General features: G+C 39.2%; 1 protein-coding gene across 5 annotated transcripts in view; it reads left to right on the top strand.

Annotated features, from left to right (window-relative positions):
• The window catches only part of ADAMTS16 (ADAM metallopeptidase with thrombospondin type 1 motif 16), a 125,854-nt gene that overhangs the window by 45,797 nt on the left and 63,162 nt on the right, over window positions 1-16,895 (top strand). For all 5 annotated transcript variants that reach the window (XM_037154368.2, XM_053657414.1, XM_053657413.1 and 2 more), the window contains 3 exons: window positions 1,537-1,696; window positions 3,234-3,339; window positions 10,382-10,519. In XM_037154368.2, coding sequence (XP_037010263.2) covers window positions 1,537-1,696; window positions 3,234-3,339; window positions 10,382-10,519 — 404 coding nt within the window. The remainder of the gene's footprint in view (window positions 1-1,536; window positions 1,697-3,233; window positions 3,340-10,381; window positions 10,520-16,895) is intronic.

Below are 16,895 nucleotides of genomic sequence, written 5' to 3'. Positions count from 1 at the left end.
ACAAAGAAGATGTATATGAACATTTTGTGGCATAAGTAATATGGGATGTCTCAGTCATCAAAGGCTCTCGCTTTTATTTTGTCCCAAGCTGATCACTTACTGGGCATAGGAGACTGAGCCTGGGACCCGAGTGAGGCACCCTGCATCCAGTTCCACCCTTGTTGATGTCTTGGCAGAATCTCCTGTTAGCAATAGTTTTCTTATTTATAAAACAAAGGGTTTTTAGATGAAATTTAAGATTATAAGATCTAAGATACCTGCAGGCTTTAATATGCTTGGGCTCTGCTCTTTTTCGGAGCGGGGTGAGGGGGGGTGGGTAGCAGGGACAAGCCTATTTCTAGCCTGAATAGTCAAGAAGATACAACCTCATTGTCTTTTGTGTGAGTGTGTGTTTGGGAGGGTGGGTGCTGAGCCAGCAGGGTTTCTCAGGTGACAGGTTAATTATTCTTTGTATTAAATCGTTTTCACCTTGGAATTCCTCCAAGCTGGAAAGAATAGGTGAGGTTATCTTGTGATCGTACACCTGTGTTAACTTTAATTAATGAAGTTTTTCCTGGAAATCACCAGCTGAAGAATGGAAGGCATGTCCCAGTTTTGATGTACAACATCTAACTCAGGTGTATTTGACTTTCTGGAAAGATAAAAACTGATGGAGAGAAAACATACTGTGTGACTGAGGGGCAAAAATTCCAGCACGACACTCTAGTCATAAAACTAGTTGTCATAAAATTGGGGTATTTAATCAGATTTTCTCTGACCATCACAGAAATAGGAAAATATAGCAGTCCTATAAATAAGGTTCAAACAGCTCATTGCAGCCTGCTCTGCTTGATGTTTCCTCCACCCCCACATTCTCCATTTCCCATGAGTTCACATGTTCTTTTGATATTTCACTGTTGCTTTATTAGAACTTGGTATATGTGAATATGGTTGAGCATCTTCTACACGGTTTCCTTCTAGTTCCAGTCTACTTTCTAGAAATCAAGCTATCCAAATTGACCCGCCTCTTCTCATAAATACATTGCCTCTGAAGTGACTTAATTAAACACTGCAATAGTAAATAGTAAAAGGGCTATAAGCTGCACATCCCCTTGCTCAACGTGGTAATGAAATAAACATTCAATGACTATGCATGCTGTTTGTATGTGTTTAGTCACATACAAATGATCCTGTTGTCTTATGTAATACTGCAAATTGTTGTCAAAGATTTTAAATGCAAAAACTTTATACACAGAAATAATCTTTCTTGGGTCACAGAAATTGCATTCAGAGTCAGCTAAGTACATCCCAACTGTTTTGGCATGCAACCAGAGAAATGAACATAAGTCTTCACACTGAGTCTGCATTTCTTAATGTAACACACTTTTTGTATTTTAATGCATAAAATGGATAAATTCACATATGTGCCATTTGCATCCATCTATGTATTTGAAATCTGAATTAATGAAAGTTTGCTGTGATGCCAGTGCTGGTAAAAATTGCATTATACCTTGTTTTCTTTCCATTGTTGTGGTTATCCTGGACTCTCTTGCATAGCCAGGGCTTGTGATAAGCCATCACGCAGACCACACTTTAAGCAGCTTCTGCCAGTGGCAGTCTGGATTGATGGGAAAAGATGGAAGTCGCCATGACCACGCCATCTTACTAACTGGTCTGGACATATGTTCCTGGAAAAATGAGCCCTGTGATACTTTGGGTAAGATTGTCCAGCAGAGTTTTGAGGACCATGCATGTGCTGTGTGTCTTCCATGCTCTTACATATTGAGTGCTTTTCCAAACACTTACTCCAAACCTATAAGTGGTAGCTGCTGCTGTGTGCAATTGCAAAGAAGAAATTTGCATCTCTGTATGAAATTTGACCAAACATAAAAGTATGCATTTATTCATCAAAACTGATTACTTTACAAGGGAACATTCCTCACAGATTCAAGAGTACCTGCCTCTTCTAACTTAAGAAATGATTTTTTCATTTCTTCTGTCTGGGAGAATGGGGTCAGTAGAATCAAGGATGTCTCAGTGTGTGCCAAAAATGGTATATGTATAAGCATTATACAGATACTACAACTATATTATATTCCCAATTCTTAAAATTTCTCTGTAAATGTTTCTATCATAGCATTTTTTGCATGTTTATAAGGCTGAGTAGATCTTAGAGGCAGCACTTCGATATTTTTTCCAAATACCTATTGTAAAGCCTACTGTGCCACTGACCAGAGCTCTCCTGGACATTTCCCCCTAATGCTCCATTTTTCCCCAGAATCTGAGGGTGGTAGATCCTTTGTTTTAAAAGCATTCAGATAGGACTGAGTTTAATATAGTCAGTTTATAGTCAGTTTAATTGACTGCTTGGACTTAAGAAGGCCTGCTTATAAGGATAGCCCTTAGCAGGCTGCTGAGAACTTATATTTCAAGAAGATTCCCACCATTCTGCCTGACAAGGATGGGTTACTGTGCTGAAACTGTAAGACAATCAAACACTAATTGTACAAATAATGCAATTTACATGGAACACCTGCTTTCCTACTGGGAGTCTGGAATTTGGTTCCATGCCAGGCAGCAGGTGCCTATATGATTGGCTCCCAGTAAAACCCCTGGGCTCCGAGTCTCTAATGAGCATCCCTGGTGGACAACAGTCTACACTTGTCAATACATGTTCCCAGGGGAATTAAGCATGTCCTGTGTTGCTTTACTGGAAGAGAGCTCTGGAAGCTCATGCCTGTTCCCCCAAACTTCTTCCCATGTACAGTATGTGTTCCCTTTGCTAATCTTTCTCTCTATTGTTCTGCCCTGCTAATTTATACCCATGAGTATAAAAATTTCTGAGTCTGTGAGTCCTCCAGGCAAATTCTTGAGCCAGGGGTGGTCTTGGGACTTGCTGACACACCCATTTCTACAGCACTTTTTACTCCGTCTTTTGTGAACACAGATGTTTATGGAAAAAAGCATAAATTCCCCTCCATCTGCAGTGAAACCCCCTTCTACTGTGTCCAAGTCATAACCTGTGACATGAACGTTTCATAGAGCTCTGAATAGTTTCCATGCTGAGAGAACAGATTCCCTGATCCCACGTGGTTAACAGCCCTTTCTGTGACTGTCCAGGCATTTCAGCATGATGAGGATGAGAACCAAATTTCCCTAATGGATGGAGGGTAAATAGGCCTCTATAATACACCCTGGGCTTTTTTTATTTCATTACAAACTGCTGTATATTCATTTGGCCTTTATGCCTGTAGGGTTTGCGCCCATAAGTGGAATGTGTAGTAAATACCGCAGCTGTACGATTAATGAAGATACAGGCCTTGGACTGGCTTTCACCATCGCCCATGAGTCTGGACACAAGTAAGTGCATGTCTGTGGGTGGGTGTAGCCCAGGGTCCTTTCCATTCTGGGTGATTGCCATAGAATTACTGAGTCCATGATTTCATTAGGTCAAGTCTATAATCGGAATTCACATATATCTTAGGAGAATGTCATTGATAAATAGTAAATATTATCACTTAGGCACTTCTTTTGTTTTTATTTTAGCGCCTCATTCTGCACATTCAGTACATGTGTTTACACTTTCCTTTCTCTGTTCTTCCCACCCATTCCTTCTCACCCATGCACATACAGTTGCAGACACTTGTATCAGCCCTGCTCCTCTGTCCTGGGAGCTAATCTCACTCCATGGTTAGCTCCTACTGGGGGGCTCCAGATGACTGAGGATAGTAACAAGCCCTCCTACTGTTAACTTCTTACTCTTGAGTTTGTGTCCTTATATGGCTTTTGGAATCTGGGGAGGTATTTTTTTATTAGTATGCTGTGCAGAGTTTGGGGAGTGCCAAGTACTGCAGGAAATTTGGCCCACTAATAAATGATTTGCTTCCTAGGGTTGCTGGTTTTGAAATGGAGCAGCATCGGGGAAAGTGATGAGCCTGGTGGTTTAGCACAGACAGATGCTGGTGCTAGAGAAGCAGCTCTGAACAATGGGGGGCTTGTCATTGGTGGTATCTTTATGTGAAACACACTTTTATTTGAAGAGTTTACATTTGTTCCTGTAAAATAAGAAATTTCTATCGATTACTTATAGAAACTTAGATAAAGTTTCTTGGGCTAATAATGCTGTAATCTGCCTTATGTTGAGGCACATTTATTAATGTTTTTGGTGGGCCCACTTGCCAGCTTCCCACAGTTGCCCTGATTAATTTGAACACCAACAGAGGTCATGCAGGCATTTTCCTGCTATACTGCAGCTGTACTTGAAACTTCACCTAGAAAATGCACAACCAGGAATTATAATTTTTCTAATCTTTACTTAAACCCCAATTTTACTTGCAAAATCACAAACTTGCAAAAGGTGGTATTGCTGATTTGGTCTCCATCCCCTATGTAGAAAGTGGACTGAGATCATTCATGTCACCCCAACCAAAGCACATGTATATGTATGTTTGTATAAGTATGTTCACATGCGTGCCTTTGTGTGCAATGGAACCAACCCCGTGGAGGCCCTGCAGACTCAGGCCATGTGTGAACTGATGACCTGAAAGTGAAACTGTATATCCCATTACTGATCCCTCAACATTACTGGTAATGATTGACTTTCTCATTGCCCAGAAAATTGCACCTATACTTCATAAAGCTTTCGGTTACATCATAATTGTGTTTTTAATAGACTACTAAAGTTAAACTTCAGAAACTCTCATTATTTTAACGACATGGTATTCTTGCTGTCCTCTGAACCATACCTGAATTTAATTAAACAATCAAGGTAAGAAATATTTAAGTCACTGGGGGCTGAGCAAATCAGCATTAGATAAGCAATTGAGATACGGTCATTGGCAGTGCCTGGAGTTGCAGGTGGTGAATTTAACTGAAATTAAACTTGATACATTCAAAACTGGGCTCTCACTCTTCAATATCAACAACTATCAGCGTTTCATATTCTCTCGAAGTCAACTAGTAATATTTCCTTTTATCACTTGGGCTGGGTCTAGGTAGAAAAAGAATTTCTTCTAAACAAGGGATAAGTGTTTGTACTTGCAAGTGAGAATATAGAAGGGAAGAAGAAAAGGAACTCTAGATTTGGATGAAGGGGAATCCCTCTCCCTATAGAATTAAATGTCAGAGAATTATCAACTGCTTATTGAGCACCTGATGTGTAGAGGTCATTGTGCAAGAAATGGAGGAACTGGGAGCTCTGAAAATTAATGTGCCAATGAAATAGTTTCTAATCCTATGGAATAGGAAATATATGTAAAATATTTTCAAATAATTGTAGGTGCTAAATGCCAAAATGGATAATAACAATAATAATAATAACAATAACGATAATGATAAATTTAATATCTTTGCTTCATGGATCCCTTTTTATAAATGTAAAGAGCAATTTCTCATGTATCTCAAACCATAGAAACCAGTCAGAACAATCTCTCATTTTCCTTCACTGGCTTAGCAGGTAGACTACATTGAGTATTCACCAAATGTGAATGAATGGATGGGGGAAGTCAAGTGAACAAATGTAGAGTATTTCAAAGTATACCAAATAAGAGAGGTTCTGGCGTAGGAGACTCAATAATCAAACACTGTGAATTTTACTTGCATTGAAGACAAGCACATTTATTTGATTCATTAATTTAATAACTATTGTTCTTGAAGAAGAGACTGTAGGTTTGATATATGAGTCAAACATCATAACATAAAGAGCATGTCTTTATCTTATCTTTGGCAATGGGCTCCAAGCAGAATCAATTTTAGAGTTTGATACCTTGAGAATTAAAAGGCAACTTTAGACCTATTAAGTCTGTATAAAACATTATATTCATGAGTGACTTTTATCTCTTCAGTTTTGTTTGCATTCAGAGAACATTGTTTAGGGTGGAGGACTGTTTCCCCATGTTTTCACCAATAGATTTTCTAACTTTTAACTCAAAGATTTCAGGTAATGTTTAGCCAATTTATTCTGCTGAATTTAGTTGTTTTCCCCTCAAAACATCTTGTGGTTTATAGTGGGGAGTCTGACGTAAAAACAGAAATTGCTAAGGACCAGCATTTACATTTGCGTTGGAAAAAGGAGGAAGAAAGACTGGAACCAGAAGCAAGGCTATTTGTTCTCTGTTCATGTGTGGGACTGGGTCGGGGTTGCTCTTAAGCTGGTGGCACAGACAGAATTTCCTAGTTATATTAAATCACATGACACAGGACATGTGATTTGCTACATGCAAGTTTTGGAGAATTTGGAAACACATGGTGAAAACTGAATTACGCATTTTGGATAACATGTCATGGATTTGAAAATTCCCACTTGCAAAGGGAAGTCATGCACCATTAAATGGGACTTGGATACATTGCAGTTCTTCCACAGCCTGTGTCCACCGGGGTAAATTGCCTGGCCTTACCTAGCTTTCCATCTGCAAAACAAGTAGAGCCTGTGAGATCCTCAGCAAGTGTTGTGCAGGCAAAATTCCGGTGGTATTATTTGAACTGAACATCCCTATTACACACAATATGCTAAAATATTTAATTTGCATTGTCATTCAGACCATTAAGACCAGATTAAAACACATTACTGTTCTTAAAAGTATGCACAACCTATCATTTTCCCCCTATCTTTTCCAGCATTTATGTATCTATTCTCTGGTCACAGTTTGCATTCTGCCAGCAAAACACTGTGTAGGATTCTGAAAAGCACTAGTGATCCATTCTCTCCCAATGTCTAACAGAAAGATAAAGTAAACACAACACGGCAAAGAAGGGAACAAGAGTGAGGGCTGTAGATATTGCAAGAGACACAGTCAGGGAAAATCAGGGAAGTCTTCTTGAAAGAAGCAGAATTGGCTTGCTAGTATCATTCACCTCAAGCTGGTGGTGATATTTGATGCCTTTTGAGTATTTGATGGTGATATGTACACCCCACCAGTTTGTGGTTTTGCTCTGTCATTAACTTGGACCTCTCCAGCTGAGTCAGGGGGGCACTGGGTAACCTGAAGGATTTGTAAAATATCAGGGCAGGCCTGAACCATAGAGATCATTGGTCTGATGATTGTCAGACTGGTCTCCAAAAGAACCCCAGAAATTAAATGGTCACTTCTTACCAAATTTATTTATTGTCATCTCTCTTAAAATTATTTTGTCTGTTCCTGTGTCCAAAAAGTATTTGAAACCCATTGACCTCTGGCCAAACCCACACATACAAATACACGCACAAACTCATTATCTATATACAAACAGCATCTAGGTGTTAAGTGATTTGACCAAAACCATTTGAACAACAGAAACAAATAGAAGTTTTCAAATTAATGAGGAAGATTCTATTATCCCATTTTAAAAGTGAGGAAACTGAGACTCAGAGACTTAACTAATTTGCCCAAAGTCAAGCCATTTATGAAATGGTTTTCTTGAAAAACCTGCATCAGAGCTCTGGAGATCTAGGTCCTACCAGTGGTTACCATCAGGCCAAGGGTATGATTTATTACCCATATTACATTGACCCATGGTTTCCTTAGAGAGTTTCTCAATTCATTAATCCCTGCTACCGAAACAGCCTGAAATAATCAATACTTAAATGTATGTGGCTGTTCATCTGGGTCTATTATTAATAACGAAGAAATACTTGTTGGTGTAATTGAATCACTCAAGTAAGTATTGTAGAAGTCATTAAAAGCATCTGGCATTGAACAGAATTCTCCAGCCCAATTTATTCTGAAGGTGTGTTTATATTTGGGTATTTGATTTGGTAGTATAACTGGAAGGTTGTTCTTTATTCATTCAATAAAATTGAATGGAGAACCTGCTATGGACTAGGGAGTCCACTGACTCAGGAGTTATGAGCACAGATAACAAGGACCTTGGTTTTTTACAAATGTAGTAGATAGTAGGTAAGAAAGAAAAAATATATATAATATAGATACATATATATATGTATTCCATTAACATATGGAGTGATCATCACTTTGAATAAAGTACTATGGTTAATGGAAGCAAAATATTATCCAGCATGTATAACTTGAATATAATTGTATTTCTGGGTTGCCAAATACCAACCTTATCTCCAGAATGTGTTCTATTCATTCTTCTATGACTATATTGATGTTAATTCCAAATGTGATCATCGTGGCACTTCCATGCTAATGTGCAGGCATCCATCACAGTACAATTCATGGGTGTTGTACTACTGAAAACACAACTCTTGAAACAGTAGTGCTGAGATTTGGGTAGGTGTCGGAATTACCTTACTGGGTTACAGTACACCCAGATGCCAGAGTCTAACCCCCAGCTTGCAAAATCAGAAACCTATCAAAATGGGCTTTGCATAGCGACATCATACAGTGATTTTCTTAGATATTTGGATGTACAGCAAAGTTTGAACTTAATGCTAGAAGGGGTGCTAGAACTTAATGCTTAAGACCAAAATTTTGCCAGTCTTGGGATGTTATGACTTTCAGTTTCTTAGAAATGCAGTCCAAAGTGGTAACAAATTTATCTAGGGCACTTGATAGTCCATAATGTGTCTTCACCATAGCAGGTCAAGGACTAGTGTGTTGGTATTTCATTTTGGTCACTTTCTCCCCAAGGCAACCACCCATATATGATTATAGTCTGAACTTTTTCCATAGCCGTGACACATTTTCTCTGCCATATGGTTACTCTGGCCTTGATTGCTTGCTTTTAATAGAACTTCAGAGAATGGGTGGAGGCTGAAATGACTACATATACATCACCCTTGGTACTGATTAGGAATTCTGCAGAAATTGAACAATGTTTGCATACCAGAATTGCTTGGATACACCCTTCACTATGTTTGTATTACACTATTGCATGGGTCCCGCCTGGGCCCTGACATTAGAATGTCAGGTTCCAGTGGTGACTCTGAGACCTGGACAAGCCTCTCTCAAGTCCTCAGTCTTCCTGTCATTATATTACACCTACTTTATAAGTCTGTAGTGTGGTTTTCATTTAAAAAGCTAGGTAGCATGCTTAATATTCTGTCTATAAAATGGTGAGTGCTTACAAATATCAGTTGATATTTTTACGGATATTATTAAATAGTTATGGGCAAAATAGGGAAGTAAGAAAATGTGTCTTTAGCTTGGGCAACAAGCACAATTCTCTGGCTACCTGTTGGGGCCACTCACCAGGGTTGGTGTCCTCTGTCCCTGTGCCTGTGCCTCTCCCTCCGCTCATCACGGGATTCTTGGAGGCAGATCCAAGTAACCATCTTGTCCATCTTTTTTCTCTGTTCCCCTTGCCTTTCCCCTTTCCTCTGTGCCCCACTCATTCAAAACCTTACTCTCTATGGATCTATATTATGATTGAATAGGTGTCAGACATTAATGACCAATAATAGGTTGATTCTCCAAAAACATATTTACCCTAACAGGAAGCCTTTGGGGTTCTATAAAGTACACAACAAACCCCCTTGATTTCGTCCCAAGGGAGAACTTGCTTCCCAAATTGTGCTCCTCTGGGGCAGGTGAAGTTGGCCAAATCTTTAGAAAGTTAAGAATTACTTGGCAAGGGGAAATAGAAACTCAGCTGAGGGGATTCTCCTGGGAACAGAGCTACAAAAGTGACAGTAAGGGGGTGCTGGTTGTCCTTGTAAGATCTAAACACCTGTAAAGAAACATATTAAGAGTTTCCACAGCCACTATAGCTTGAGATGTCCCTACTTACTAAGCTAGAGCTGAAGCCCCAAAGTTATTTATTTAAATTGAGGGTAACAGGTTCACTTTCAAACACGGCCCACAGATAAGTGCAACCACAGCCACCCATTGAGGTTCCGTGGAGCCGCTTCCTCAGAAGGGCTGTAGGGACTGGTCTGGCCAAGCACAGTCCAGCTGTCATAGCCTCTGGCAGTGCAGACCTAGACTGAGGTGGGGCAGTACCGGGTGAGTGTAGGGACAACACATCAGCACCTCCAAGAGTTACAGCAGTTGGCCAGTAGTTCTCAAATTGTGTTGGTTACCAACCACACCTGGGGAGTCTGTCAGCTGTATTTCCAACAAACACTGGAAATTCTGACAATTGCTGGTGAGCAGAAGAGATTATAGAAGAAATAAAGGTCTATAGAACAGTTATAGCTCTACTGAGATCAAGTGAACTGCTCTCCACATGCTATTTGAAATGCTCTTTTTTAATGAAAGCATCTATTCTTAGCAGACATCTGGAGAGTGCTCTGTATTCATATTTGTGTGTACTTTCAAACAACTCGCTGAATGATAGTTTTTTGGAAAAAGTCTGTGAACCCACGACTAGTCGCCGCAATTTCACTGATAGTGCTGTGATTTCTGCAGGACCGGCACATGAAAGTAAAGGAGTCTCCATAGTGTTAATATGTGTTTGTTACAGTGCATCGGACAACTTAAACTCTTCTTTGTTTTGAAGGAACCACTTCTCTCTCTTGCAGCTTTGGCATGGTCCATGATGGAGAAGGGAACATGTGCAAGAAGTCTGAGGGCAACATAATGTCCCCTACGTTAGCAGGACGCAATGGGGTCTTCTCTTGGTCACCCTGCAGCCGCCAGTACCTGCACAAATTTTTAAGGTATGAACTTTTAGAGCTGGTTGTGTAGCTGTCAGTGCTTTTGATGTTCAAAACCTGGTTAGCCTGATCCTATACAGGCAGTGCCAAGCTTGGATGTGACTTCCCAAGATGGTTCCCATTTGAAGGTGTCTTAGACATTCATTTGACTAAGGAGTTTGCCAAACACTTCCTTAAAGCATGGAGGCCTGTAAGCTTCATCGAACATAATTTGATCTTTAAACTCAAAGGAAGTCCATATATTTACCAAGCCAAAATTTTGAGTCTGCATTTAGTTTTTCTAAATGTCTGTCTGTAACTAGCCATTTCGGTTCATGAGTAGGCAGGTATAGCATGCATATGTCTGTGCACAAATTGGTAAAGCACACCTAATTTTTCTGTTTATTTTAACAACATTCATTTCTTTTTTTAAAAGATTTTATTTATTTATCTTTAGAAGGGAAGGGGAAAGAAGGAGAGAAATATCAATGTATGGTTGCCTTTCGTGTGTCCCTTGCTGGGAACTGGCCTGCAACCCAGACGTGTGCCCTGACTGGGAATCAAACCATAATCCTTTGGTTCTCAGGCTCGTGCTCAATCCACTGAAGTACACCAGCCAGGGCTACAACATTCATTTCTTAATAGGAAGAAAAACTTGAATCCATAAACCTTAAGCTGGCTATAAAATACCATAATTTTAGGAGTTATTTTTAGGAATTTGATTATAGTACCAATTTATTTAGTGTATAGTATGGAACACTGAGAAAGTAGGATTTGATGCTCTGAAAAATAGTCAGTAGATTTTAAAGTTTTAGAGAAAGAAGAGAGTTCAAGAAGCTTTCTTAGATCTGCTGGTAAAGTAGGTTCTCCCCTAAATCTCAATGGCTTTGAATTTATAGTTTTGTGTAAGCTTCAAACCATAACTCTTTATGACTTGCACCACATACCAGCACAGGCTGGTGAGATTTCTGTTCCAAATAGTTGTTCAGAGGCCCAGGTTCCTTCTACTCTGTGGTTCTTTGCTCTTCTGGTAACTTGTAATCCACAGCATCCAACAGGTGGCTGGGGAAAGAGCACTGGCGGGTGTGTGGGAAAGGGGCTATATTTTTGGAAGTGAGAATTCAGTTTATGGTCCTACAAAGTGAAGTGGGGCTAAGAGATGTCTAACTTTTTACTGTGTCAGAAAAGTAAAAGAAGGTTGGTAGAAAGAGGGACATGTGCTATGTCATCAAATCCCAGATGATATTATAAGAGAACTAACAGACCTGCAGGGACCAGCTAGTTAGTGTCCGAATTGAGAACAGAACCCAGGTGTTCTGTATCCTAGACCTGACTTCCATCCTCTGTTCCCAAGAACCATAAATGCAAAGAGCCGAGGAAAAGCAATTCTGTTGAAATTATATATTTTTATATATGTAGTCACCTAACAAAATTACTTTGCTCAAATTCTATAAAGATGAAGGATAATTTTTGTTTGTTTAGAAAGTAGCTCTTAACTCTTTGAGGATGGTTTATTTTTGATAATCAACATAGACAACTGGATACATGGACATAAGAATTTAGGTACTGACTCCACCTACACATCTCAACATCCATTTTCTTCCCTCCTGAGTACATTCTTCTGGGACCCAATGGTGATACTTGAAACAGTCTGTGGTTTGCTATCTTTGTTCCTCATGGAAGACACACCTGAAATGGGAACATTGGTGTTTCTTTGGCCCCAGGAGAGAGAAATGCTTTTATTCAGGATGAAAGACACGTTTATTCATTAGAAATGTATTTTACCAGACACAAAGGAATTGTGTTTGTTTTCTAACAACTGACTAATTCACAATAATCTACGGATTCTAGTAGCTCTCACTGAAACACATTCACATTTCTGAGGTTCCAAAGAAACTATGAGAATTATAATTTTCATTTCAATTGTATATTCTTCTAACAAAAAAAACCACTTTACCTTAAGAAATTGAAATGAATTGGCACAAAAAATTAGTAGAGCTCAAAGTCAAGTGAAGAAAAAAATTAAATGAAAATCAGGGGGAAAAGACAATTACATAGACCCTAAAGAAAAACCTGTATCTGTGATATTGAAGCTTAAACTCAGTCTAGGATATTCCTAGACACCAAAACAACAAAAAGGAGAAATAATAATATTTTTTGTTCACATTAACAAAAAATAAGGCAAATACCAATATTTCAAAGAAAGCAAGGCTTTTATCAGCACAGAATTTTAAAAAGAAATAGAACGGCACATGTGTACGTACATGTATAAACAACTATAGATTTATATATGTGCATGCATTTATAAAATGTTTCTATGTATTTTCCATCTTGGCTGAGTGTACCCAGGCTCCAGGGACACTTTTACTGGTTTGCCACAACATGGTGCCAGCAATTAAACAGCACAGCACTGAGAGGCAGCTGCTGGGCTCATGACCCGCACTTACTCGACCAGAGTTGATGGGAGAAAAGACGGGTGGGCAGTACTCAAGAAGTGCAACATTAGCAGCCAGACAGCTGCCTTCCAAGTCTTTGCAACTTATATGTTCTCGTGGTCAAAACTAAGAACTAATTACTCCATTCCAAAAATTAAGTACAAAAGTATGTCATCCCTATTATCTTCTGTAGATACCATTCAGGGTTACACTGGCCGATGTGGCTGGTTCCACTCAGGTTTTTACTTTGGGGTGCAAGTTTTCTTTCTCTTTCTCTCTCTCTCTCTTTCTTAGTTTTCTAGTAAAGCTCCTTTTCTTGCTTTTTTTTTCTGTAGCACAGTTCACATCATCTTGTTGCTAGAACACCAGTCGGGCAGGGTCGGTTTTCCTCTTGTTTGTTGTCCATCATCTTATGGACTGCTCCCTGTGTCAGTGAGGCTACACCGGCTTACCTTGATTGCTGCCTCTTTTTTCAGTTCTCCTTGTAACACATTTTCCAAACCAGCATCCTGTCCACCAGCCTGCCCGGACTCCAGCCTTCTGCTTGTGCTCCTCATAGTCCTGCTCTGAGACCTCAGGCAAAATATGGACTGGTGACTGCTTTTCATGATTTCTACCACCAAGGAAGAGAAAAAATTTTGTGGGCAATATCTGTATCCTAGTAATACAAGCCCATATACTGGGACTGCTTGGCATTTTCCTATTTCTATTACCAAAAAAGGTGACATTAACATTGTTCTACTAGTGGCATGACACATAGGGTCCTTTTAACATGCATCGTTCCCTACACTTGTGAAGTCAAGTTGGGGATACCACATACCAATGCTGGTATGTGGTATCCCCATTGGTATTGTTAGCATTGTTTTTAGCTGTTTCTTGCAGCTGTTCAGCATGTGTGTGTGTGTGTGTGCAAGGAGTTCTGCTTCCTATAGTAAAGAACGTGCACTTTAAGACTTAGCTTCAGTATTCTTACTTACATTAAGAAGAAAAATTTGAAGTCTTCTATATCCCAAGTTATTTTTATAATTTCTAGATTCTTTAAAAAACATTGTATTTCTTTTACGTCTTCATAGTTATGATGAAGATATATAAACATTTCAATTTTTTAAATGTGCTCTGACAACTTAGGAAATAGGCAATGCAAAGAAAGTTCAAATGTGTGGTGAAAATCAGCCTCATAACAGTGTCCAGAAGGAGTGTTTTAACTGCCAAGAAATATAGAAAAACTCATGGAAAGAAAATATTTATGTGCTTAAAGAATAATTATTCTGATGACACTAAGTATGGGTTGTAATCTTCAAATCAGAATATGATTTTCAGAATGATTATTACGGTTGTGGAATTCAAAGCCACTTTTGTTCTGTGCTATTGAAACACTCAAATTCACTCTGAAGTATGTTCATTTGTTTTTGTGCCAATCAGTCAAAACCTTCTGGCACAATTCAGTAATAAGCCTTTATATTCAGGAACTTTACTAATTTCTTTGGATCACATGATTATAAATAAATATGCAAGATTTTACATGCCCACAAGTTTGTTTTCTTGGAAGATTAAATTTTCCAAAAATGACTTTCATTGTCAAGTTCACTATAAAGGTTTATTTGACCAGCTGTGAATTGGACATGTCCACAGTGTGTTAACACTGACTTTTCTTCAGCTTAATGAATTTGAGACTGTCTTCTTTGTTGTGTTTGCTGGCTTCCTGATTTCCAAGGAATCAAAACACTGTTATGTTCTCTACCAGTTTAGGTGGCTGTTTGGATATGATCCCAATAATGAGTAAGGATAAGTGGTGAACTCTTAATAACGATTTCCTTTATTAACACTCTAGCATTTGGTACATGGAAAAATAATGTATAATAAGGCAGTCAATTGGCCTGAGGTTGTCAGCACAACTTTTCTCCCTATTTGGCAGAGTCAAGAAGGACAGATATATGTTTGGAGTACATTCATCAGCCTCGTCAATAAAGTGATGTGTCATGTCCTGTGAACAGACACGAACCTCATCACATTTACTCATGTCTGCATCCTGGAGGCCTAGGACTTAGGGAAAATTTAGCTCATTATTTTAAACTTAATAACAACATGGACTCATCTTCAATTTATTTTTAAAAAATCTTGAGTCATATACTAATGATCATTGAGGATTCCTCCCCTCTGACCACAGGAGTGTATATCGATATATATGAAAGGTAACCATCACAGAGCTGGAACTTTGAGGGCCGAGTGGGACCCCTGCCATACCCTATTTTACCTCTGCCAATGGGGAAATCTGAGTTGACCAGAGAGCTCATTAAGCTTTGCTTTGGGGTATAATGGCAATAGTATACTTCAGCTCACATTTTGTCCTGCTGTATAAATGTTCGTCTTAAGAAAAGCAAACTGACAAGTCACAGCAAATTGCAGTTTCTACAGAGCCTGTGTGACATTAAGATTGGAAAACAGGCACTACCACGTGATAGAAAGAAGAGCAGAGGGAAACACAGCTGACACGCTGATCGGGTCTTTATCACTTATGTCTGGGAAGGTCCTGACCTTGGCAAGTGATGTAATCTCTAATGGGGGCCTTCATATTTTTATCTGGAAAATGAAGGAATAAAGCTAAAAGATCTCTCAAACTCTTTAATATTTTATGGTTCGATAAAGGATTTTGAAGAATTGTTGTGGTATCTTTGACCTTGCCTTTTTTTCTTTAACACAAGTTTGTAAAAAGGTTTTTAAAGATTTTATCTATTTATTTTTAGAATGAGGGGGGAGGGAGAGAAAAAGAGTGGGAGAGAAACATCAATGCGTGGTGTCCTCTCATGCTCCCCATACCAGGGACCTGGCCCGCAACCAAGACATGTGCCCTGACTGGAAATAGAACGGGCAACCCTTTGTTTCACAGGCAGGTGCTCAATCCACTGAGCCACCCCAGCCAGAGAAGTTTTTAAAAATTTTAATGAAATCCAAATTATCTATATTTTCCTTTAGTGTTAGCATTTTTTGTGCACTGCTGAAAAAACACTCTGCTTACCCCAAAGTCACACAAGCAGTCTTCCCCATGATCTCCTATAATGGTTGTTGTTTTGCTTCTTACATATAAGCCACCTGATTTTGGTGCAAGACATACAAAAAAGTCACAACATTTTTTCCTTGTTGATATTGCGGTATATCGTTTATAAAAGGTCTGTCATGCTTTTCCTTCCTGCACCTACACCTTCCTCACTGATTCTAGGCTCAGCTGTGTGACTCGATTTGGCCAAGAAGGCAAAGCACCGGTCCCAAGCAGGAGCCCAGCCCGACTTAAAAGGGGTGAGATCAGCACATGAAGTTTCAGTTCTTTGTATGTGACACTAATCAGAGCTCACTCTCATCCTGGCATTGACATATGTGTTCCTGCATCTTCTCCCTCTGAGGGAATCTTCCAGGCTCCCAGTCTGCACTGTGTGTTTATTGTCTAGTCAGAGACCTTGGCCTCACTTGCCAAGTGCTTTTCTCTGTGGCTTTGTTGAACAACTTCATTACCCTTCCATTGCTCTTTACTACTCTTGCTTTTCCATTTTCCATCTGAGAACATTTCCTCTGTGTCTGAACAGCTCCCGTTAGGGTGTTATTTGTTTTTTTGTTACTTTGTTTTACTGTGGCCTTCCTAGTGGCGTATTTCATGTGTCCTTGTTTTATCCTTCTCTGTAACCTGTATTTTGGTTTTGAATAGAATCCTAGTTCAGCATTTATCCTTCTCCAGTAACTGGAAGCTGTCATTTCACTGTTTCCTGGCTCTTGTCATTTCTGTTGACAAGATAGCTGTCAGTCTTGTTGCTTTTTTGAAATTTTTACATATGTCATTTTTATTTCTCATCGCTTTGGATAGTTTCCTGTGATTCTTGTTTTTCTATAAATTCCTATAATGTACTTATATGTGCTTTTCTCCTTGGGATTTTAGAACTGCTTAAATCTATGGTTTGCTGTGTTCTGTCAGTTTT

The sequence above is a fragment of the Artibeus jamaicensis genome, unplaced genomic scaffold (genome assembly GCF_021234435.1).
Source record: "Artibeus jamaicensis isolate MK-2021 breed Jamaican fruit bat unplaced genomic scaffold, CSHL_Jam_final scaffold_369, whole genome shotgun sequence".
NCBI classification, from domain to species: domain Eukaryota; kingdom Metazoa; phylum Chordata; class Mammalia; order Chiroptera; family Phyllostomidae; genus Artibeus; species Artibeus jamaicensis.
The sequence above is the reverse complement of the archived record's forward strand: the minus strand, read 5'-3'. Positions and strand labels throughout refer to the sequence as shown.